Source organism: Psittacula echo (genome assembly GCF_963264785.1).
Source record: "Psittacula echo genome assembly, chromosome: 1".
Lineage (NCBI taxonomy): Eukaryota > Metazoa > Chordata > Aves > Psittaciformes > Psittacidae > Psittacula > Psittacula echo.
In genome coordinates, this window is record NC_137735.1 from 128,840,356 (window position 1) to 128,865,785 (window position 25,430).

The following is a 25,430-nucleotide window of genomic DNA, read 5'->3' on the forward strand; positions in this document are numbered from 1 at the left end:
AGTACAGTTTTGAAAGGAAACAAAATCTTCTGTATTTGTACCACATTTATACCACATTAGATATTAGGAAGAAGTTTTACTGTGGGGGAGGTGAGACACTGGCACAGTTTGCCCTGAAACACTGTGGCTGCCCCATCCCTGGCAGTGTTCAAGGCCAGGTTGGACACAGGGGCTTGGAGCAACCTGCTCTAGTGGAAGGTGTCCCTGCCTGGGACAGGGGGTTGGAACTGGATGAGTTTTAAGGTCCCTTCCAACCCAAACCAGTCTGTGATTCTATGATTCCCCCATAGCTATGACTATGTTGAAACTGCTTTGTAAAGATCATGCAAGTAAACCTTGTTTTACCTTTGTCTAATAGCTTGGAAAACTTTTCCTTATAAAGTACCTGTTTCATTTGTGTATGTATCAATCAAGTTTATCTACTAACATACCAAATCAAAACCAGGTAGGTCTCACTTCCTGAGTCTTGGTTATAAAGCATGCCTGTCCTTTTTTTAATTCCTGAAGCAATACTTCCCGGCTTTTTCTGCATGTTTCCTCAATTGCTGGCACCAAACATGCACATAGCATGCAGCAAAGAATCACAGTTGAGCCGAATACTGGCCTAATGTAAAATCTGTAGGTGTTCTCAGTATTTCCTTGTAGCCAAATCCAGAAAATGATCTTTTTTGCAAAGTAAGCTAAAATTCATGTAACTTTTTTAGACCAATCTGTTTTATTCCCATGATTTTTGCGATTTTTTATAGTCAGCTCTTTTCTAGAAAGAAGCTACACTTTGGTCCATATACTCGTTCATGGTGTACAACCTTGTGTCTTCCTGTTGAAATAAATCACATTTGCTTATATCCAGTACACACTGACACTCAGATCCAAGATAACCTCCCTTCACCACATAACTCCAGCTGACAGACTTTGTCAGGACTCAATCTGTGGGCAGTTTTTTCAGGTTGATGTAACTACTGAGGTGTCAAGGACTACAATCCTTTTAGAAATGCTCTCAGCTGATAATGATATTCTACTTAAAATATTCACAAAATCTAGAATCACAGACTGGTTTGGGTTGGAAAGGACTTTAAGATCATCCAGTTTCAACTCCCTCATATGGGGAGGGACAATTTCCACTAGAGCAGGTTGCTCCAAGCCCAGTCCAGCCTGGTCTTGAACACTGCCAGGGATGAGGCAGCCACAGCTTCTCTGGGCAACCTGTGCCAGTGTCTCACCACCCTCACAGTGAAGAACTTCTTCTTAATACCTAATCTAAATCTCCCTTCTGTCAGCTTAAAGCCATTCCCCCTTGTCCTGTCCCTACATAACCTTGTAAAATACCCCTCTCCAGATTTCTCATCAGCCCCTTTATGCACTTAACTTCTCTAAGTTCTCCCTGGAGCCTTCTCCAGGTTGAACAATCCCAAATCTCTCAGCCTGTCTCCATAGCAGAGGTGCTTCGGCCCCCTGCTTCTCTTCATGGCCTCCTCTGGACTTGCTCCTACAGCTCCACATCCCTCTTGTGTTGTTGCCCTCAAAGCTGGATGCAGAACTGCAGGAGGGAGCTCATGAGAGCAGAGTAGAGAGGGAGAATCCCCTCCCTCGACTTGCTGGTGATGCTTCTTGTGATGCAGCCCAGGATATGGTTGGCTTTCTGGGCTGCAAGTGCACATGCACAGTGCGGGGTCCTGTTGAGTATTACAAGTTTAGATCTGCTAGGTAGTCAGCCACATATGATTTAGATAAAAATGACATAGATAAAACCTTGATTTTGAAGCATATCTGGTTTTCTTAGTCAGAACATCAGGTAGTACTGAATTAACCTCACATGGGAGTATTCTCTAGGACAGGCTCTCTGTCCCAGAAGATTCAGGCCAGGAGAGTCCCCTTGCAGAACCAGAACATATGCCCTTAGCAGCAGTGTTTCTGCTGGCACAGGTGCCACTTTCTCACATTTAGACATGAACTAAAGTCAACAAAACCTTTCATTGACCTAGATAAAGTTACAGCAAGGCTTTTGTAATGTGTTATCATGTCCTACACACGATGATTATTCTGGCAAAAGTCTGAAAAGTACTTTAAATCTTTATTAACTGAATTTTGAATCACAGAAACAAAACCAAGAAGTTGACTTGATGAGATATATATTCCATAAACTCATTCTTAGACTTGATGAAAACGGTTAGTGAACCAATATATACAAGTAGCTCACTACTACTCTGAGATTCACATTGGGTTATTGAATCATTTCATTTAGTCTTTTGTAACTTTGGGAGATTTTTAATGTTTAATCCTATTCCTATCAGTGCTAGGAAACATTCAACTACCTATCTGCTTTAACGCAAACTCACATCGATACCTGCTATTTGACTGCTGTTTGCTTAAGAGCTGTGGAAATGTATTTCATCATCATGCAATCTGCCTGCAACATTTGTCTTTTTCTCCAAGCACAGAATGGAGATATTTAACCATATCACTTTTTCTGCCTCTCTACTGTGAACTCCACAAAATCATGTAATGTTGCAACATTCTTTTCAAGGTTCTTTTGTTATAAAATCCTTTGAAAACAATCAATATTTGAAGTCACAGTTCTACAATACTTTATTCTGTTGGCCATGTCAGCTGTCCCCTTCTATGGCTGTATCTTTTTGTCTTAAAGGTCATAAACTTTTCTTTTTCTCCCAAATTGGCTTTTATAAATCTGCATAAAAACAACCATACAGGCCTCAAGGAACACAAGTGGCCCCTCTGCAAGAATTGTGAATATCATTAGATCCCTGGCCAAGTGAGTTGTCATAATCAATTCAGCTGTAAAATCCGGTTCCACCTGTTCCTAAAGCATATAACCACAGTTTGATTTGGAAAAAAAAGTACTCTTTGAATTCCTTGTTGTGAAGGCAGTCTACAAAATAGATTCATGAGCACAACCAAATCTATGGAAAGGCAACTTGCCAGTGTTCTTCCCACTTCTCAGGCCTGCATTCACACAAAGTTTACAGAACCACAGGATGGTTGGAGTTGGGACTTCCAGAAGTCACCTGGTCCAACATCCTGCTCAAGCAAGGCCACTTACAGCCAGTTGCCCTGGACCATGTCCACACAGCTTTTGAATCTCTCCAAGGATGGAGACTCCACAACCTCCCTGGGCAATCTGTGCCAGTGCTTGGTCACCTTGACAGTGACAAAGTGTTTCCTGATGTTCAGAGGGAATGTCCAGAGTTTCAGTTTGTGCCCATGGCCTCTGGTCCTGTCACTGGGCACCACTGGAAGAGCCTGGCTCCATCCTTTTTGCACCTTCTCTTCAGGTATTTATATATGTTGATAAGATCCCCTGAGCCTTCTTTTCCCCAGGCTGAACAGTCCCAGCTCTCTCAGCCCTTTCTCATGTGTGAGGTGCTGCAATCTCTTCATCATCTTCATGGCCCTTCATTGGACTCTCTGCAATATGTCCATGTCTATCTTGTACTCAGGAGCCCAGAACTGGGTGCACATGAAGCCAAGTGTGGCCTCATCAATGCTGAGTAGAGGGGACCTGCTGGCAATACTTTAATGCAGCTCAGGATACCATTTGCTTCCTTTGCATCAAGGGCACATTGCTGGCTCCCATTCAACCTCGTGTCCACCAGGATCCCCAGCATGTCCTATGAATGGGGTTGTTCCTCCCCAGGCACAGGAATCTGCACTTCTTTTTGAACTCCATGATACTGCTTTTGGCCCGTTTCTCCAGCCAGTTGAGGTCCCCCTGGATGACAGCAAGAGGGATACCCTTTCATGTACCAGCCACTCCTCCCAGTTTTGTTACATCTGCAGAGTCTGACGGTACACTTTGCCCCATCATGCAGATCATTAATGAAGATGTTAAACAGGACTGGACCCACTACAGACCCTCGGGGTACACTGCTAGTTTCTAGCCTCCAACCAGACTTTGCATTGCTGATCACCACTCCCTGAGCCCAGCCATTCAACCAGTTTTCAATCCACCACGCTGCTTGCTCATCCAACCCACACCTCCATTTTTCTATAGATTTTGTCTATAAGGATCTTATGGGAGACAGCGTCAAAGGCCTTACTGAAGTCCAAGTGGACAATATCCACTGCTCTCTCCTCTAGGCCAGTCACTTTGTTCGAGAAGGTTATCCTCGACCAGTTAGTTGGTCAAGCATGGTGAGGCCACGCTGACTAGTCCTGGTGACTTTCTGGTCCTGAGAAGAGAAGGCTCTAAGGATATGTTAGAGAAGCTTCCAGTGCCTAAAGAGGCAATAAGAAATCTGGAGAGAGACTTTTCTATGAGGGACTGTAGGGACAGGACAAGGGGGAATGGCTTTAACCTGAAAGAGGAAGATTGAGATTAGACATTGGGAAGAAATTCTTTACACTGAGCACTGGCACAGGGTGCCCTGAGAAGCTGCCCATGGCAGGGGTTTGGAACTGGATAAGCTTTAAGGTCTCTTCCAACCCAAGCCAGCCTGGGATTCTATGGCTCAGTGAACTCTGATTCATGCGTTTGGAAATGGTTCACAGGCACCTGAAATCTTTAGATGAAGCTTTTAGATTTTGTTAAAACTTTGTTTCTCTATAACTCATGCCTTTTTCTGGTAGATTTTCCAGAGGAGATGAGGTTATTATGTCTTTCCCAATCTAACCTCTCCCCAGCATACCATACACTGAGGATTAAGCTGTGATACATTTCAGGAGGGCGTTTCATAGGAAGCTTAGGCACTTTCAATGGGACATGCTGCAACACGCTCCTGAAGGTGCTGAAGGGCTCCAAGAAGCACCTGGGCGGTCGGAGCTGGAGGACGTGCACAGCGACCGGCCCCTCACGGGCCACCTCAGGCTACAGGCGCGGGGCGGGAAGCGGCGGCTCCACCTCTCTCGGGGGTGGTGGCGGCGGGGAGGCCGGTGGTTGGTTGAAGGCAACCATGGCGGCGGCGGGGTTTGTGCGTTGCGCTCTGTGGTGGGGCGGCCTGAGGCGTTGGTACCGCACCGAGCGCGGTGTCTACGGCTACAAGCCGCGGAAGGCGGTCAGCAGGCGGACGGTGGAGCTGCGCGGTGCCGGGGCGAGCGGCAGAGCAGGTCGGACACCCCCCCTCCCCATCTCCCTTTTCCACCGGAGCTGCGCTGAGGGGAGGGCGGCGGGGTGTGCCGCGGAGAGAGGGTGCTGCTCGTCCCGCCTCGGCTTAGAGGGAGCTGGGTCCCCACAGAGTTGGTCGGGCTCTCCTGGGCAGCCCCATGCTCGCCGCAGGCAGACAGGGGCCCCAGCTCCTAGGGCGTTGAAGCTTCGGTCTGAAGCTCTTTGTACTTAGGGAGCTAAGGGCGCCTGGATCCGCCCCGCGAAGCCGCTTGCGTTGTTTCCCTGGAAGCCTGGTGATAGCGAGCCCAGCGGCAGGGGCTGAAGTGAGTGTAAATGCACCCGCTGCGGGAGTTAACTCAGTGATGGGCTCGTGTGGAGTTTTACTGCTCATAAAAGTACCTATACCGTGCCCCTTTGGTTTTCTTTGTTTATATTAATAGAATCACAGAGTGGTTTTGGTTGGAAGGGACATTAAAGCTCCTCCAGTTCCAACCCCTGCCACAGGCAGGGACACCTTCCACTAGAGCAGGTTGCTCCAAGCCCCTGTGTCCAACCTGGCCTTGAACACTGCCAGGGATGGGGCAGCCACAGCTTCTCTGGGCACTCTGTGCCAGTGCTTCAGCACCCTCCCAGGGAAGAGCTTCTGCCTAAGAGCTCATCTCAATCTCCCCTCTGGCAGGTTAAAGCCATTCCCCTTGTCCTGTCCCTACAGGCCCTTGTCCAAAGCCCCTCTCCAGGTTTCCTGTAGCCCCTTTAGGCACTGGAGCTGCTCTAAGGTCTCCCCTTAAGGAGCCTTCTCTTCTTCAGGCTGAACCAGCCCAGCTCTCTCAGCCTGGCTCCAGAGCAGAGGTGCTCCAGCCCACTGAGGTGCTTGAACTAGCTGAGTATTTGAATAGCTGAGTACAGGTAACTGTCTTCTGTTGATGCTTTCAGCTCAGTTTTATAGTAGAAAAATAACTTCAAGCAGAAAACTCTCAGGGGTAGGAGTGTCATCCCTGCAGGGGGCTCTGGTAGGAATTAAGCCAGTTGCACACAAGCAGGAGTGAAACCAGTTTGTTATCTCCTGGATGCTGAGTCCTATCTCTAAGCAGCTTCTTTGTTAAGCCTGGAAAGGGATAATATATTGTTAAAACATAGTTTTAAATTGCTTTAAAGGACTTTCTTGCTGAGATGACAAGGTGTTTTTGGCATGTGGGATATGTAAAGGTTCTGCTCTTAAATTGTAGAACCTTGTTAGGGAAAAGGACCAGATTTGAACAGACTGACTGTGTGAATGTAATAGCTGGAGCAGAGTGCCAGCAACGGGAATACAAATATCAGAGAAATAACTTTGTGAAGTAGTCTCAGAAATCGCATTGGTTTGGAAAATGAAAGTCTTCAGACCCAATACAGTCAGCACACTTTTTTATCAGGATGGGCAAACCCCCCACATTAGAAATGCTTTATTAACTGGTTTGTATCATTGATTTGTAGCAGATTCTTGCTATTATTGGTGTACAGTTTATTGCCCTGGTCTGTGACGTGTGCTCTGTGACAGCAATGTTGTGTACATGACCTCTCAGCTGGTTGAGTTTTGCGTATGTCAGTAGTGTTTTTGACGTTGATGTGAAATGGCTGCAGCTGTGTGTTGCTGGTGTGTGTTGAAAAACATGTCCACAAATAGAGTTTTTAGTATGTCTGGCTCAGCACATGCATGTGCTGTCGGGTGGCAGCTCCTGAAGACGCAGGCTTTTTTTGTTTGAATTCATAGGACCTGACTTATTGTTAAGACCTTATCCTCCTGTTAGCCAGGAACAGGGAAGCCTAAGTGGTATGATGGAGTTGGTTGAGGAAATAAGACTTTGCAGACTGGTAGTGTGCCATTCTCGAGTTGGACATACCTGTTGTAAAGAGATTCAAAGCAAAAGTTTCCTATGGATGTTCATATGAAGACAGGCTGAGAGTTGGGCTTGTTCAGCCTGGAAAATGAAAGGCTTCAGGGAGACCTTACTGCAGCTTCCAGTGCCTAAAGGAGCTGACAAGAAATCTGTAGAGGGGCTTTTTACAAGGGCATGTAGGAATGGGACAAGGGGGAATGGGTTTAAACTGGAAGAGGGGAGATTAAGGCTAGAAAGCTAAGAAAGCAGTTCTTTACTATGAGGGTGGTAAGGCGCTGGCAGAGGGTGCCCAGGGAAGCTGTGGCTGCCCCATCCCTGGCAGTGCTCAACACCACGTTGGATGGGGCTTGGAGCAACCTGCTGTAGTGGAAGGTGTCCCTGCCCAGGTTAGGGGGTTGGAGCTGGATGAGCCTTAAGGTCCCTTCCAACCCAAACCACTCTGTGATTCTATGATATGATTCTATGAAAATGAAGTAGTTTTGCATGTGTTTACAGGAGCCTAACTATGAGGGGAGCTGTGAGGGAAATCTGGAGTGCACTCACTTGCGAATTGGATGAGTGAGCAGATTTAGCAGTTTAATGATGGGAGCTGTTGTGGGGTGATAAGGTGAAAACTGCTTAGAAGAATTTCCTTTGCAGCCAGAATCTTGATGATTATCAGTAGACAGATTACTCCTGTATTCGTGCTGTAAATGGATAAAATATGAGCATGTGTGTGGTACTGTTCTGCTTTCTTTTTGCTTCAGTTGACCATGCTCTTGCTCGTTTAATAACCGCATACACTGAACATGGCCACAAGGCAGCCAAAATAAACCCACTGTTTGCTGGCCAAGCTGTTATGAACACAGTACCCGAAATCCAGGAACTGGCTGATGTTCTTCAGGGGCCTTTCATTACTACAGGTATGTCTGCAGCCTTGGCATAGCAAGTTCTCTTCAGGGGTGATTTATTGAGAGGCTGTGGCCTCTGCCAAAGAGCCAAATATTGAGTGGTGGTTCAATCAGTAATGAACTGTTGGACTGAAAATTGTTAACTTCAGCTTATTTATATGTTGCAGAAATGGTGTAATGAGTGGCTACCTTCTAGCATCTTTGGAAATCATGAAAATTTTTTCTTGTTCTTACAGCTCCTGAGGTTACACATTAATTTCTTGTGTTGCTGTAACATTCTGTGATTTACTATAATACTTAACACTGCAGTGAAGCTGTCAGGGCACTGGAGCAGAAGTCAAGACTTGTATTTTCTTGAATCTCTTAGATTCTTGCTGTGGCCTTGAACAAAGGAGGGTCTCTCTCTGTGATTTATTTTCTTCATCTGCAAAACAGGTGCTTATGTATTTGTGATGCAGCTGGATTGGAGCTCATCTGTCTGAGCCACAAGATACTGAGTGCTGTACTGAGTCACACAAACAGGGGCTTTGTGTCATTCATGGTAAACTCTTCCAGAAAGACATTTTGAGCACTTTACTTGTAATAATTTTGAGCATCTTACTCATAAATAAGCATAATTTAGCTCATGCTTTTGAGTACCTTACTCATAAATAAGCAAGAGACCCTTGTCTGAGTAACACCGAAGTGTGCATATAAAATGATTTGAGTTTTGTTTTTAAGTGAAGGAAAGGAAGACAAGACATTAATTTATACACTCAAAATGTTAATGTAATTGCAGGACAACAGTTTTGGTCTCAGTGCTTCTCCCTCCTCCCCCAAAGAGCTAAAACCATTTATTTCCCACCAGGGCTTCTAAACATGGGAAAAGAAGAGGCTTCCCTAGAGGATGTGTTGGCTTACCTGGACCATATATTCTGTGGGCATACTTCCATAGAAACAAGCCAGCTTCCAACTTTGGAGGAGAGAGAATGGTTTGCTAAAAGATTTGAAGAGCTAAAACAAGAAGCATTTACACCTGAAGAGAAGAAACACTTGTGCAAACTGATGTTGGAGTCCCAGGTGCCTTGTTTTCTACTATTGGATTGTGATAGTCATGGAGTCTGTCATGAGCCCTTTACTGCTCCAGGCATTATTCATGCAGAACAATCACTGTCCTGAAAGGCTTTGACAGTGTGTGCAAGAGAAGTACAAGGTTTTGCTTGAAGAAGTGCTATACGCAAATGCAGTGTATAGCACTTAGTGGAGGTTGTTGCTGTACCTACTTAGCACCCATTATTGAAACAAATAGTGATGAAATATAACAAGGGAAAGTGCAGAGTCCTGCATCTGGGCAGGAACAACCCCAGGTTCCAGTATAGGTTGGGGAACGACCTGTTAGAGAGCAGTGTAGGGGAGAGGGACCTGGGGGTCCTAGTGGATGGCAGGATGACCATGAGCCAACACTGTGCCCTTGTGGCCAAGAAGGCCAATGGCATCCTGGGGTGTATTAGAAGGGGGGTGGTCAGTAGGTCGAGAGAGGTCCTCCTTCCCCTCTACTCTGCCCTGGTGAGACCGCATCTGGAATATTGTGTCCAGTTCTGGGCCCCTCAGTTCAAGAAGGACAGGGAACTGCTGGAGAGAGTCCAGCGCAGGGCGACAAAGATGATTAAGGGAGTGGAGCATCTCCCTTATGAGGAAAGGCTGAGGGAGCTGGGTCTCTATAGTTTGGAGAAGAGGAGACTGCGGGGGGACCTTATTAGTGTATATAAATATATAAAGGGGGAGTGTCATGAGGATGGAGCCAGGCTCTTCTCAATGGCTAACAATGATAAGACAAGGGGTAATGGGTATAAACTGGAACACAAGAGGTTCCACTTAAACTTGAGAAGAAACTTCTTCTCAGTGAGGGTGACAGAACACTGGAACAGGCTGCCCAGGGAGGTTGTGGAGTCTCCTTCTCTGGAGACATTCAAATCCCGCCTGGACACATTCCTGTGTAACCTTATCTAGGTGTTCCTGCTCTGGCAGGGGGATTGGACTAGATGATCTTTTGAGGTCCCTTCCAATCTCTAACATACTGTGATACTGTGATACTGTGATACCTTTTGGTTTGTGTTGATTACTTTGGAAATTATTTCTAGGAAAATATTTCCAGCCAGTTCAAACCCAAAAGGCTTTTAAAACTAATTAGAACATATATTGTGTGTAATATGGATTCTTGTAACACATGGTCTTTATCATCCAGAGACACAAATAATGGCCCTCCAATCTCATGAGTAATCAATCTTCAAAAGTGAGATTCTCTTAGGCTGATCTGACAGCTTATATTAAATGTTACTGCTGGGAAGGGAAGGTTGGGCAGAGCCCTGTGACATTTTGTGCTCTAATGTAGCTGTTCTGTTTTCCTTTCACCCTCATGGTAATCTGTTATACTACCTTTAAAGTATGATGTCTCTTAAGGTTTTGAGAGAACAAAACAGAGTTGGACAGAGGTGTTAGCCATTTAGCACTGGTAATGATGCGGTTTTTCTGCAAAGGAGCCTTTTTTCAATGCATTCTGTAGGGAAGTGAAAGATCTATGTACTCGCAAAATGTTTAGAGAAAATTTATTCCAATACTTCTGCAGTGTGAATATTTTTCTTTTTTCCTCCCCCCCCTTTTCTCCCTGTGTTATCCAGAAGGATGGAAAGGTAGAAGAGCAGGATCTGTGAAGGTGTCCCTGTTTACAGTTTTCCAAGTGGAAGGAGTGTTAAATGTAATATTTACCAATGACTAAACAGAAGTATATGGCACATTTTGTATTTTTCTTGCCTCTTTGGCAGTTGGAGGAATTTGAGGGTTGACAAAGGAGGTTGAAATTGGGACCTTGATGAGTCCTGTTTTGACTTTTGGTTCATTAAGAACCTCAGTCTGGATTTGGAGAAGGCTGAGGTTCTTAATGACTTCTTTGCCTCAGTCTTCACTGACTCTGACCACACCACCCAAGTCTTGGAAGGCAGACGCAGGGACTGTGAGAATGAAGACCCTAGGCCCACTGTAGGAGAGGATCTGGTTCAAGACCATCTTAAAAACCTAAACATACACAAGTCCATGGGACCTGATGACATCCATCCACAGGTCCTGAAGGAGCTGGCGAATGGAGTTGCTAAGCCACTGGCCATCATATTTGAAAAATCATGGCAGTCAGGTGAAGTTCCCAACGACTGGAAAAAGGGAAATATAACCCCCATTTTCAAGAAGGGGAAAATGGATGACCTGGGGATTTACAGACCAGTCAGTCTCACCTCTGTGCCTGGCAAAATCTTGGAGCAGATTCTCCTGGAAGGCATGCTAAGGCACATGAAAAACAAGGAGGTGGTTGGTGACAGCCAGCATGGCTTCACTGAGGGGAAATCCTGCCTGACCAATTTGGTGGCCTTCTATGATGGGGCTACGGAACTGATGGACAGGGGCAGAGCAGTTGACGTCATCTACCTGGACTTGTGCAAAGCGTTCGACACTGTCCCACATGACATCCTTGTCTCTAAATTGGAGAGACATCAATTTCATAGGTGGACCACTGTCGTGGTTTAAGCCCAGGCCGTAAATCAGAACCATGCAGTCCACTTCCCCCCCGACCTTTCTTCCCCCCGCTCCTGGAGGGACGGGGAGGAGAATCAAAAGAATGCAGCTCCCACGGGTTGAGATAAGAACAGTTTAATAACTAAGGTATAACACAAATCACTACTGCTACCACTTATAGTAATAATGATAAAGGAAATAACAAGCAAGAGAATACAACTGCTCACCAACCGGTACCTCGCCCCCACCCTGCCATGTTCCAGCCCTTCCGGGCCACTCTCAGTTCTACCTCCTGGGCATGACGTGCTGTGGTATGGAATACCTCTTTGGCTAGTTTGGGTCAGGTGTCCTGTCCCTGCTTCCTCCCGGCTTCTCCTCCTCCCTGGCAGAGCATGAGACTCACAAAGTCCTTGCTCAGGGTAAACATTCTGACCAGCAACTGAAAACATCAGCTTTATCAGTATTATTCCCAGGCCAAAAGTCAAAACACAGCACTGCACCAGTAAAAAAAATGACTGCTACTGCTAAACCAGGACAACCACTCAGTGGATAAAGAACTGGCTGGATGGCCGCACACAAAGAGTTGTGGTTCAATGGCTCGATGTCCATCTGGAGACCAGTAACGAGTGGTGTCCCTCAGGGATCGGTGTTGGGACCGGTCTTGTTCAACATCTTTGTCGGTGACATGGACAGTGGGATTGAGTGTGCCCTCAGCAAGTTTGCCGATGACACCAAGCTGTGTGGTTCAGTTGATACACTGGAGGGAAGGGATGCCATCCAAAGGGACCTTGACATGCGTGTGAGGTGGGCTGATGCCAACCTGATGAAGTTTAACCATGCCAAGTGCAAGGTCCTACACCTGGGTCAGAGCAATCCCAGGCACAGCTACAGGTTGGGCAGAGAAGAGATTCAGAGCAGCCCTGCAGAGAAGGACTTAGGGGTGTTGGTTGATGAGAAAATGAACATGAGCCAGCTTCAGTGTGTGCTCGCAGCCCAGAAAGCCAACCGTATCCTGGGCTGCATCAAGAGGAGCGTGACCAGCAGGTGGAAGGAGGTGATCCTGCCCCTCTGCTCTGCTCTTGTGAGACCTCACTTGGAGTATTGTGTGCAGTTCTGGTGTCCTCAACATAAAAAGGACATGGAACTGTTGGAACAAGTCCAGAGGAGGCCACGAGGATGATCAGGGGACTGGAGCACCTCCTGTATGAAGATAGGCTGAGAAAGTTGGGGCTGTTCAGCCTGGAGAAGAGAAGGCTGCGTGGAGACCTCATAGCAGCCTTCCAGTATCTGAAGGGGGCCTATAGGGATGCTGGGGAGGGACTCTTCATCAGGGACTGTAGTGACAGGACAAGGGGTAACGGGTTCAAACTGAAACAGGGGAAGTTTAGATTGGATATAAGGAAGAAGTTCTTTAATGAGAGGGTGGTGAGGCACTGGAATGGGTTGCCCAGGGAGGTTGTGAATGCTCCATCCTTGGTGGTGTTCAAGGCCAGGTTGGATGAGGCCTTGGGTGGCATGGTTTAGTGTGAGGTGTCCCTGCCCATGGCAAGGGGGCTGGAACTAGATGATCTCAAGGTCCTTTCCAACCCTAACTATTCTATGATTCTATGATTAGTTTTGTATACATTATTCCTTAGAACTAAATGTTGCTTAAGTGGAAGGTGTTGAGCAGTTGGCTCATATCTTTCGCTGTGGCTCAGTCTTTGCTTACACACTTCATTTATTTTCAGTCTTCAGTTGTAAAACACTACAGACACATCCAGTGCTTCCAAAACTTTGTCACTTAGAGAGCTCTCTAGGAGTAGATGAGTGAAGTGAGAGGAAGATGATGTAAATATAGATTGGTTTCTTTTCCTTCTCTTAAGCATTCTTTGACCTGTGTACTAAGAACTGTGTCTAATACTGATCATCTGGAATGTTGTGCTTCCCAGCACTTTGCATCTCAGGATAGTTAAGGTCTATATTGTAAAAGAATACCATTCCTTAATTTTGACCTAAAATAGCTAAGCTGTCAAGAAATTTATAAATTGCTCTGGTGATGTGTTTGTTCATGCATCTCCTTCCATGTTAGATAGAGAAAGTTTGGTCCTCAATCCAACATTTTTCTGCTGAAGAGAAGGGAAGTGCTGATTTCTTGTAGTCATCATGACTTCTGTTCTTAGACTGTGTGGGTGGAGAATGAGCTGAGACTTTCTAGGGGAGTGCTTAGGTTTGAATGCCTTAAAGGTACAAACATTATATTTCAATTTTATAAACAGAAGACTGCTGCTTAAAATAGCCTAATGCTGAAACTTTCATGGTTTTAATAGGAGTTTGATCACTTCTTAGCCACAAAGTTTGCCACAGTGAAGCGTTATGGTGGTGAAGGAGCAGAGAGCATGATGGGTTTCTTCCACGAGTTGTTCAAGATGTGTGCATACAGTGGGGTGACAGATATCATTCTTGGAATGCCTCATCGTGGAAGACTTAATCTTCTCACAGGTTTACTTCAGCTTCCACCTGAGGTAAAGATTTATAATCTCATTGGCAGGTTTTTTTATGTCAGGTTTATTTGCAATAAAATTAAACTGCAGAAGTTCGTCATGTTGCAAGTGCTGGAGCAATAGAAGTTAGCTGTGTGAGAGTGTTTTCCCCTCCTGTCAGCACTTCAGCCAAATGTCTGCAGGAGACTGTTAAAAGAACTCTAATGAAGGGATGTATGTGCTCTTACCAGAAGCACCCTGCAATTTCAGGAGTAGGTTCTGTAAATGCTTTTCTTTCAATGTGTCAATGAATCTGAAAAGGCATTTTAACCAAATGTGTTTCCATGCAGCTCATGTTCCGGAAGATGAGTGGTTTGAGTGAATTCCCAGAGAACTCAGCAGCCATTGGGGATGTTCTTTCCCACCTGACGTCTTCTGTAGATCTTGACTTCGGTTCTCACAGGCCTGTGCACGTCACCTTGCTACCTAACCCCTCACATTTAGAAGCTGTCAATCCAGTGGCCATGGGCAAGACACGAGGAAGGCAACAGACTCTGCTTGATGGAGATTACTCCTCAGAGAGCTCTGCACAGCCTGGAGACAAAGTTATTTGCCTGCAGGTATTTTGCTTACAATTTGTAACTGATCTTTGTAAGACTTCCTGGACTAGCATGTGAAAGGAGGTGATGTATATAGAAATATCAAACAAAAGTGAACTAATGTAGAGTATCAAGAACTGGGACCCCCTTTATGGAGAAAGAGGGGGGTGAGTAAGATTTCCAGGTGACATGTGTGATGACACTGGCATTTAAACAATTCTACTTCTAGGTTTTCAGAAGAACTGGTTCTGCTATCTTCCTTTATTTTAATAATACTCTGCATTGAGAACCACATGTGCTTTTCCTCACAGACCACTTTTGCATTAACTGCCTTTTAGATTAAATGGGAGAAGAGCTATCACCAGGTGGGAGTAGGCATTAGTCCCAGTTCACCAGCATTTAACTTTCAAGCAAAGCATGTAGTGAATGCTGTGGTGACCGGCTCTCTTTTATTCAGTAGTCAGTGACTTGCTACTGACTGCTGCAGCTTTGCTATAGCAATGATATTTGCAGTCACCTATACACTGGTGGGGCAACTACAACAGATTATAGGTCAGTTCCAGGCAGGGATTACATTGGGCAGTCATGTACAGATGTTGACTGCTACAACCTGGTGTTAGCAATAAGCCTAAGTAAACTCTTAAATCATTAAAATGGAAGTCTGAAAGGGGTTAAGAAGTACATCCAGCTGAAACTGTATCTGTTCTACCTACTCAACTTAAAAGGTCTGTCTTAATGAGTTACGGTTTTGATTTTCTGTTTTTGTTTAGTGTTTTCTAATGAGATTTTTCCGTCTTCTTCCCTAATGCAGGTTCATGGTGATGCTGCCTTTTCTGGGCAAGGGATTGTTCCTGAAACACTGACCCTTTCTAATCTACCACATTTCAGAGTTGGTGGGAGCATCCACTTGATTGTTAATAACCAGCTGGGCTATACTACTCCTCCAGAGAGAGGAAGATCATCTCTGTACTGTAGTGATATTGGTATGCATAGTTGAATCAGAGTCATAGAATCATCATAGAATCACAGAACGGTTTGGGTTGGAAGAGACCCTGAAGGCTCATCCAGTTCCAACCCCCTGCCATGGTCAGAGACACCTTCCACTAGAACAGGTTGCTCCAAGCCCAGTCCAGCCTGGCCTTGAACACTGCCAGGGATGGGGCAGCCACAGCTTCTCTGGGCAACCTGTGGCAGTGTTTCACCACCCTCACAGGGAAGAATTTCTTCCGAATATCTAATCTAAATCTACCCTCTTCCAATTTAAAGCCATTCCCCCTTGCCCTATCTCTACATGCCCTTGTCAAAAGTCCCTCTCCAGCTTTGAATTCATAGTAGTGATAGCTTAGGATAAGAAGGAAACAAAACTCCAATTCCCCACATACTCCATGCATATTAATATGATGCAGGAACTATGGAGAGAAAGTGTTGGGGAATTTAGTGCTGGTGAAAAAGTTGTGCTCAAACTATCACAAGTACAACAGTTTGAATTAACTGCGCTTTCTCTCAGGGAAGACTCCTACAGCTTATCCTAGCTCTTTTTTTTTTTTAGATTTTTAGATTTGTTTCTGTTAAATACACTCACACGAGTTGTCTGTAGTTTTTGGCACAGTAGGTGTTTGTCAGCTTTCTTTGGAAGGAATTGGGTGCAATTACTGTTATGTTTTGATTCCCTGGCAGGTAAAATTGTTGGATGTGCAGTTATCCATGTGAATGGGGATGATCCTGAAGAAGTTATCCGTGCCACACGACTGGCTGTCGAGTACCAGCGCCAGTTCCGCAGGGATGTGATAGTTGACTTGCTGTGCTACAGGCAGTGGGGCCACAATGAACTTGATGAGCCATTCTTCACGAACCCCAGCATGTACAGAATCATCAGGTAAGGCCAACACCACCTGATGGGGAACCCAAAACTTACCTGTGCCTACACCTGCTACTGCAATAGGAGTCTCTGTATAATGAAGATTCTTTGCCTTACTGACAAGTATTTATGTAAGTGGAGCTACACTGTCAGCAGCCCTTGGCTAAGGTGGGAGTTCTTGAATATGCAGCTTGATACCTCTTGGGGAGCAGTCTTGTACATAGCCCTTGAACTTCAAGTTCATGATTGCTAGTAATCAGAAGTCAAAGATGTCGTGTGTGTCCCATTATCTTCTGTGAAGATAATGTGGAAGAGGGAGCAGGAAGCCAGTACAATATTTGTCTCATCTTTGCCTGGTTCTGCTGGTTCCAATGGGGACTCATCTTGACAAGTATTTAAATGTATTCAGGTTCTTTCCTTATCCCCAGATTAAAATACACATGAAAATTTACTGGCCAGTGAATTCTGGTGTTTCAGGTGAAGCATTTATGGGATGGATGACTTGATTCTCAGCTAATACTGAAATCCTACTGTCAATTTGCCTGAAGAAAATATGCATGATAGCACAGAGTCAGTCTAACTGGGAGGGTTTGTTTAACTTCCGTTTACCTCTAACTGTGAACTACAGGCACTTTTAAAAATAAAGGACTGTAAGACACATATCCAAGAGAGAATTGTTATCTTTCTGGAGGTGCCAGGAAAGCAAATTTGATGCAAATGAGTATAATGCACCAGGACATACTTTATTTTAGTTTTCTGCAGTACGTGACAGTAGTAAGATGGCATTTCCTTGATCTGCAGTGATACTGTTTTCAGGCTCAGTGTGTATGCAGTTTGTTTCCTTCCCTGACAGGTCGCGTAAGAGTATCCCAGACACGTATGCAGAACACCTCATTGCTGCTGGGCTCATGACTGAGGTTGAAGTGTCTGAGATAAAGATGACATACTACTCTAAACTGAATGATCATCTCACCAACACGGCTTTATACATTCCACCTCCTACCAACCTGCAGGCTCAGTGGAAAGGCTTTGTTGAGCCTTCTGCTACAATCACAACTTGGGACACAGGGATGCCTGTACCTCTGCTGCAGTTTATTGGAGCCATGTCTGTAGAGGTGCCTGAAGAACTCCAGATGCACAGCCATCTTCTGAAGACCTATGCACAGGTCAGGAGAGCATAATGATGCTTCTAGTCCTGATGCTCAAAGATACAACGTCTTATAGGAAAAACTCTAAACACTGCAAGGCTGCCAGTTAGAGAATAGCATAGTATTCTTTAGGAAAAACGGCTTGCTCTCTCTTCAAAGCTGAGATTATGCCATTTTCCCTCTGGTTTTGAAGATAGACATGTCCTCTCCTCCAGATCTGGCCACATACTTCTGTTATTTCAACCATATTTGGTTGCAATGAAGAAAAAAGCTCATAGAAAACACAAATAATAGAAGCTATTATGATCAGTTACTATCATTTATATAGTTATCTAGTTCATGTATATAGTTATCTAGTTGAAGATGTCCCTGCTTACTGCAGGGGGGTTGGACTACATGAGCTTTAAAGATGCTTTCCAACCCAAACCATTCTATGATTTTATGATTCTCTGATTCTATGATGTACTCTATGATTATAATGAGTGCTTTGTGAGAGAATGAATCAGTAACTTGGTTACAGTGCACACAGTTCCTAAAGCCAGTAGTGAGTGTTCATGTTTTGTATATACAAACATAAGCATAAGCACGTGGCCAAGTTTGACAGACAACTTTTGATAGCTCCTAAGTCAGTGTGCAGGAATTGGATTGGTTTGAGGCTGTGAACACTTCTCTTTGATCGATGCTGACCACATGCAGGTGTCTGGTTGGCAGCTGTAGAGAGGCCGTGAGTTGGGTATTTGGGATGACTGATGTTCTTACTATTTTTTGCCTGCGTTTCTGCAGGTGAGAACAGAGCAGAATAGTGGAGACTGAAATACATAGGCCTGGTGTCTTTCCTCACTGCTAACCAGGGAAACCAAAAGTCTGTCAAGAGCACACTCTGTGCTGAGATTTTTAGTAGTTTCAGACTAAGATCTCATTTGTCAGTTCACAGTGTGTTGACTGGTAAGTGAACACGGGGGTCATCCATGGCTCTGTGATCCTCAGGGTAACCTGCTGCAGGATGAGCTGAACTAAGACTGTGTGCATTCCATTCCTAAGGTGGCTGCAGGAATACAGCATTTCTCTCTGTGGCGTGTTATTTCTTTCTTAGCTTCTACTATTGATCTGTGCCACCAGAAGAGCTACAGGTGGAAAAAGGCAATAGAGTAACTTTTCTGTGTTGTTTACTTGTTTAGTCAAGAGTTCAGAAAATGGAGGAAGGAAAAAAGCTGGACTGGGCAACAGCTGAAACTTTAGCATTTGGTTCTCTGCTGTGCCAAGGTAAGAGACGTCAAGACAGCAGGCCACGTGCTTTGATGTCAATAAAGTCTAACGTACTTCTTAGTGTGTTCTAAGTCTAAAGATTGATCTAATTGATATAAATTTGGCAATTAGCATTTGCATGGTAGTAAGAGAAGGTATGAATCCTATATGTCACTAATTGTGGATTGAGTACTAAATATCTTAAAGAATTATTGCTGCTCCCCCCAAACTCCCCAAAACCATCTATGTGTAGAGCTAAGCACATGAGCAATGCAGCTGCCATCAATGGGGCCTCCCAGATACTTCTAGAGGGTGTTTCATGCTGCTACTTCTTTTCTATCTGTTCTAGCCTGAATTCTTATCTCCATTTACATATGATACAGAATACACACTTCTTGCAGTTTGCTTTGGTAAATTGAACTATTTACCACGAAATAATTCTTGGCTGCAGAGAGGAGAAAAGAGAAGTGTCTGAGCATCTCTGTAGGCACATCCCACATCTTGGGAGTTGGAGCTGCTGCTGGATAAGAATTCCATCTTGTATTTGATGTTGCTGATGAGGGGAAATCAAAGAAGAGGCATAGCAAGAGAAGTAATGTTTTAGAAGTGGGGAGTTGTTGTTCTGCATGTTTTCTTTTTACATGATTTGCTAATCCAGTGTTTTGTTTTATTGCTTGGCAAGGGTTTAACGTCAGACTAAGCGGACAAGATGTTGGCAGAGGAACCTTTAGCCAACGCCATGCAATGCTTGTTTGCCAAGAAACAGATGATACCTACATTCCCCTGAATCATATGTCCCCAGACCAGAAAGGTTTCCTAGAGGTAGGTTCTGTGGTCCACAAGACAACCTGCTTCAAGTTATGCTGAAAGAGAATGTGTATTTCAAAGCTGCTGAGATGTGTAGGTAGCCTGTATATTCTGGCAACCCCCAGATACAGAGAGTAGAAACTGTCAGGGCCCCCACATTCTTTGTAGTTATCCTCTTTAAATATTTAACAAGGGGTTTTGCTTTTTCTTGAGGGATCAGCTATTATTCTTTACCCCTCAGTGTCTTCATTCAAAAGCAAAATGAAGAGGTGACCATCAATTGCCTTTAGGAGTGTATGTCCTCTGTGTGCTTAGCACTGGTGTAACTGGTTCCAAAGGTTCTTAACCTGGGGTTTCTTCTTCCTCACCCACCCTTCCCAACAATTTCCTTTTGTTAGGTGAGTAACAGTCCCTTGTCTGAAGAAGCTGTGCTTGGTTTTGAATATGGAATGAGTATTGAGAGCCCTAAGTTACTGCCAATTTGGGAAGCTCAATTTGGAGACTTCTTTAATGGAGCCCAGATAATATTTGACACTTTCATCTCTGGAGGTGAGTGGACTAGGAGCTAATATATTTTAAAATCATTACTAAGCACATTTTTAGAAAATACTTCATCTTTAAAGTAAAAGGGCACCATGCTGAGAAAGAATTCTGTTTTCTCAAAAAGTCTTGTGCGCTTGTGAGTCCTGACTTCTGTGCAACTTTTCTCTGAAGACAATCCATCTAAAATGAAAGTCTTGGCAGAGAGTCCTTCCAAAAAGACAGTTGATTACATTAACAGCCTTTCTTTCTCACCCACCCAGCTTTATTTGACTGTGTGTATATGGTTGATAGCTTTTTAGGCTGAACCTTTCCTTCACAAGGCATCTGAAAACTTTCTGAAGCAATACAGAAGGAAAACAGTGATTATTTAAAACAAACCAACCCCACAACAATGCCTTACAACCAGCCTCTGAGTTTGATTCTAGCATGTTTTCTGAGTGCTCAGATAGAAGATCTCTCTGAGCTGGAACATGCTGAGAAAATGCAAAGGTGTTTCTGGAGTGGGATATTTGTATGTAAGTGCCCAGAGTTCTGGCATCTAGCCTCAGTTAGGCATCTGCACTCCCTCTGTAATCACAGATGGAAACTCAGAGGCTGTCTTAGCCCACCCTCCCTCACAATGTGTTTGAGGCTGGGATGAAGTACCTTCTGGATTGGAGTGTAATCCCTGAAGTAGTGCAGTCTTCTGAAAGCCCAAATTTACATGATAATGTCTGGTCGTCCTATATGTGCTGTTTCACTGTTGGAATCCCATGGCAAAACACCAGCAGTGTGCTTCACACTTGTAGCCAGTGATGTGGAAATTAGCTGAGTACTAAAACTTGAGTAATTTATGCAAATTTATGTGTTTTGTGGCTGTATGTTCTGTGGAAATCATGTTTTCTTTTCTCCTCATTGTGTGTTCTTAGGTGAGGCCAAATGGCTTCTGCAGAGTGGGATAGTGATTCTGCTTCCCCATGGCTATGATGGTGCAGGCCCTGAGCACTCATCCTGCCGGATGGAACGGTTCCTACAGGTACCCCACCACACCTCTTAGGTTCACATATACCCCATCACAGCACTGGCAATCAGTGTTCTGTGAGTCTTGCTGCAAAATGTCCCATTCCTGATGTACCTGCTAGTGACATCAGAAGCTGGTGATATACTAGGATCATACCATCATGATGAGATAGGAACAGTCTGGGCTGAAAGTGGAGGAAGAACAGGAACTGTGATGGAAAGGTGTAGGTCTAGATGTGGTGAGGAAGCAGCTTTGGTGTGTGGCAACATGAGGTTTCCTAACATGAGATCTGCATAGTGCTTGCAGAGGTGCTGTGCCCTCTGCAGACAGTCCTAGTGCCACATGCATCAGTACTGCCCACTGTCCTTGTTCTCTTTGCTGTTCCTCAGCAATTTCACTCTTCCACAGAGTCCAGTAGCAAGCCAGAATTGCTGAACTGGAAACAGCAGACCTCTGATGAGCACTTCTGATAGAAAACATTTTGGGGGTTGGCATCAGAAACGGTCAGTCACCCTTTTGAGCAACCATTCACAGATCATACAAACAGATGCTGGACACTGTTAAGTATCAGTTAGTAAACCTGTGTCACATTTTTAAAACCACTCAACTAAATATCCACTGTTGTGTCCTTATGACTACAGTACATAAATGATATCCTTCTCATCTGAGTAGTGGCTTAAGGAGGGGTTAAACATGTTTAAAGGAATGCTGCTGTTCTGAGGAAGAAGTCATGACCTCACCACTGTTAGGAAAACTGTCGTGCCCTGGTTACAGTGTGCTGGAAGGAGGCAGTTCAGATACAATCTTACAGTTAAATGCTGAAGCCATTTCTTTTCTGAGGTTGTTCTTCCCTTGCAGTCGATGTCTGAGTTGGGCTATTTGCTCTTCTACACTAATGCTAGTCAGTGTGCCTTATGTACCTGGATTCTCTCTTGTGTATTTGGCTCACTGCTTTTTTCCTGACAAGGTATTGCTGTGTTCCCCTTGTACAGATGTGTGACAGCTCAGAAGAGGGAGTCGATGGAGACCAGGTGAACATGTCAGTTGTCCATCCCACCACCCCAGCACAGTATTTCCATTTACTCCGACGGCAAATGGTCCGAAATTTCAGGAAACCTCTCATTGTTGCTTCTCCGAAAGTGTTACTCAGGCTCCCTGTAAGCTGAAAACTTTTTTTTAATTTTGTTTTTCCTCTTCTTCTTCTTCCTTTTCTGTGTTCTCTTCCACTTTGTTCTCTCTCTGTTTTGGGGTCAGATCAATGGGGTTTTGCCTGTTCGGGGCTGGATAGGTTAAGTATTAAAGCTGGGTGGATGTGATCCAGAAGTAAGGTTGACTATAGATCTGGTGGTGTTCTTGAGAATCTTACCATCTCACCTTTCATCAGTGGGAATAGGAGGGAGAGGGAAGACACTATCTTTTGTACTTACCAAAATCCTGTCTCGGTATCCTCTCCCCAGCTGTGGCCTGAGGGAAGAGGCAGCAAGATTTGGTAACTTCCAGCTCTCACCCATGCAGGCTGCTGTATCAAGTTTTGAAGAAATGGCTCCGAGAACAACATTCAAGCCTGTCATTGGTGACTCCTCAGTAGATCCTAAAAGGTAGCTGTACTTCCTGAGAGGAAAAGCTCAGAAAGGATGTCCTTTCCGTTTGTCTTACCTAACAGCTCAAGTCTGAAGTGCTATGAAAGAGGTGACTTCAGGGGAAAATGTTGTTTTACAGGGGGTGACTTAGTTTTACTTGTTTCTCTTCTTTTCTTCTGCTTACTTGTTGGTAGTTACCATATCTGTCTGCACAATAGTAAGGTGTGCTGGCCTTCAGCCCTTGCTGCTGCAGAGTTGTGACCATAGTTCTTAATCTGATGGTGCTGTTCCATGCCATGTCCATTAGCTGACAGTCATTGGGAACAGCTGTGATGTGATGAAGAGGTGCAGAATTCTTATTGTGCTGTTGGAACACCTGGGCTGATGAAGTGAAGGCAATAATAACTTTTGCCTGTGCATCTCCCTTCGGATATTAAAGAATCCTGTTCGTAGCAGGCAGTTGTGGCCTTTGGGCTTTTTTTTTTACCTGCTAAGGTTCTTACCTGGTCCTTGTCCCAGTGGTACCCAAGTCTGACAGCATCCCTGATGTTTGCATCCTCAGCCACAGCCAAAAGGCTGGAAGTATCTTAAGTGTCGTGAAGTTTGTCTCCTTGCTTTTGTCCAGTAAGGTCAGGCAGCCAGGACCTCTCCCATTGCTGGAGGGTACTGTGTGTCTCCAGGAGGCATGGAAGAGGACTGTCCTTTGGAGGTGCTTCTCTCCCTCTCTGGTTTATTCTGTAAAGAGAGCACATAGATGAGTAGCTTCAACTAGATGGTTAATTTTTAGGTTGTTAAAGCTAAGAGAGATAAATATCACTGTAAGGTAACTTTCTTGACAAAACAGGACCTCCAGGCTTTGGCATACTGCTCCCAAGGTTAGTTGGCCATCTGTTGGAGGGGAGTAGGAAGGAGGGGAAGGCAAAGAAAAGAAAAGATGGTCTAGGATAGCAGTAAAGTTGTCTTTAAAGTTTCGCTGGTTGTTTTTATTGAAAGAGTGAAAATGTTCTGCATAGAGTATCTGTAAAATGCTAAACTTGGAAACATTCTTACTTCCCTTTAGTGTCACCCGCGTGGTGCTCTGTTCTGGTAAGCACTACTATGCTTTGGTGAAGCAGAGAGAGACATTAGGACAGAAACAGCACTATGTGGCTATTCTAAGACTTGAAGAACTGTGTCCTTTCCCCCTGGAAGCTCTACAGCAAGAGCTGGGCAAATACAGTCGTGCAAAAGGTCAGCCAGATGGTTACCTTTGTGTTTCTACACTCTTTGAAGCACTGAACTAAATCTGTTGCCTGCCTTTTAGGATGAAGAGTTGTAGTGGCTTTTACCTCTTTGATCTTTCCTCCCATACATTTAGTGTTTCTGGACTGAGATAATACAGATATTTACCACTTGTTCTAAAAATACTTTTCGTTACCTTCCATAAAGCACTACTAAAAATCCAGGAGAAGCATTCTGAGCAGGTTTTGCATTGGCCTTTGGAGTCCAGTCCTTTAAGTAGCTTTTGAAAATGGCAGTAGAAAAGCAGAATATATCCACACTATACCCTAATGGTGGACTTTTGGTTTGACTTTAGCAAACTGTGACCTGCAAGGGAATTTAATCTGGCAATCCTTGATTGCACAGATAATGCCAAAACAAAAAAGGCAGAGGTGCTTCAAAAGACAAAGCTATTCTTCTTGAGCTGCTCAGAAGATAAATCTGAGTGTTTGTAATGTACCCTTATCCTTCCTTTAGCCTTCATCTGGAGTCAGGAAGAACCAGAGAACATGGGCCCATGGTCCTTCGTGTCACCACGGTTTGAAAAGCAGCTGGGCCTTAAGGTAAGATGTCCCCATAGTGTTTTAGTTTTTAAAAGGAAGTTGGAAGTTCTCCTTGAATGGAAACTTTTGTGGTGCTTAAACAAAAAACCTAATCCTGATGTCTAAACCAAATTTGTGTTCTAATTTAAGCTGCTTCTAGAATCACGTAAGAGTTTGGGTTGAAAGGGACCTTAAAGCTCATCTAGTTCCAACCCCCCACCATGGGTAGGGACACCTTCCACTACACCAGGTTTCCAAGCCCCGTCCAACCTGGCCTTGAACACTGTCAGGGATGGGGCAGCCACAGCTTCTCTGAGCAACCTGTTCCAGGGCCTCGCCACCCTCACAGGGAAGAACTTCTGCCTAAGATCTAATCTAAGTCTCCCCTCTGTCAGTTTACTCTTTATAGCACCATTTAGCAGTGATGAGTAGGACTGGAGCTTTCTTTTACCCAGTGTTTAGTCAAAGTAGATGGGATAATGAAAGATCCCAGGGAGGAAACAACATGCTTGAAGTGGGTAGGAGGAGAACCCAAAACTGCCATTTACTCTGGCAGAGTCTGCACTACAGTGTTCTTGGAGCCACGGTCTTTGGGAGATGCAGGATAACTTCCTGCATTACTGCCAGCTGGGACTGCCCACTATCTGACAGCAGACCACCATGGCATCAGAAGACCTTGAGATGTGATCCTGGTTTTATGCTTCATTAATAATTTCCTCCTTACTCCAATTACAGCTCCGCCTTGTGAGCAGACCTCCTTTACCAGCCCCAGCAGTTGGCATTGGAACTTTGCACCGCCAGCAGCAGGAAGACATCCTTACTAAGACATTTATCTAAGTCTTCAGTGGGCAGACAACTCCTGTGTCAGTCATGGTTGGTGCCTCCTCCTGTGAAGAACAAAAGCCAGACACTTAAGACTCTTTAGTTCTCCAAAATGGAAAAAAAAAGAAAAAGTTCTGCAGTAATGAAGCAATTTTTCACACAGGGGAAGAGCTAGAGTTGAGAGGTGGTGCCTGTTAC

The 25,430-nt window shown here is 44.7% G+C and overlaps 1 protein-coding gene across 1 annotated transcript; it reads left to right on the forward strand.

The window, feature by feature from the left end:
* Positions 1–4,907: 4,907 nt before the first annotated feature.
* On the forward strand, positions 4,908–25,337 carry DHTKD1 (dehydrogenase E1 and transketolase domain containing 1; the record flags this gene model as incomplete). Its single annotated transcript, XM_080631370.1, has 17 exons — positions 4,908–5,061; positions 7,683–7,838; positions 8,674–8,885; positions 13,676–13,870; positions 14,179–14,448; positions 15,239–15,410; positions 16,105–16,303; positions 17,139–17,451; positions 18,612–18,696; positions 19,361–19,500; positions 19,884–20,034; positions 20,937–21,043; positions 22,021–22,185; positions 22,544–22,626; positions 23,669–23,838; positions 24,346–24,431; positions 25,146–25,337. The coding sequence occupies 17 exons, from the start codon at positions 4,908–4,910 to the stop codon at positions 25,245–25,247; spliced, it is 2,760 nt and encodes a 919-aa protein (XP_080487496.1). The 3' UTR covers positions 25,248–25,337.
* Positions 25,338–25,430: the final 93 nt, after the last annotated feature.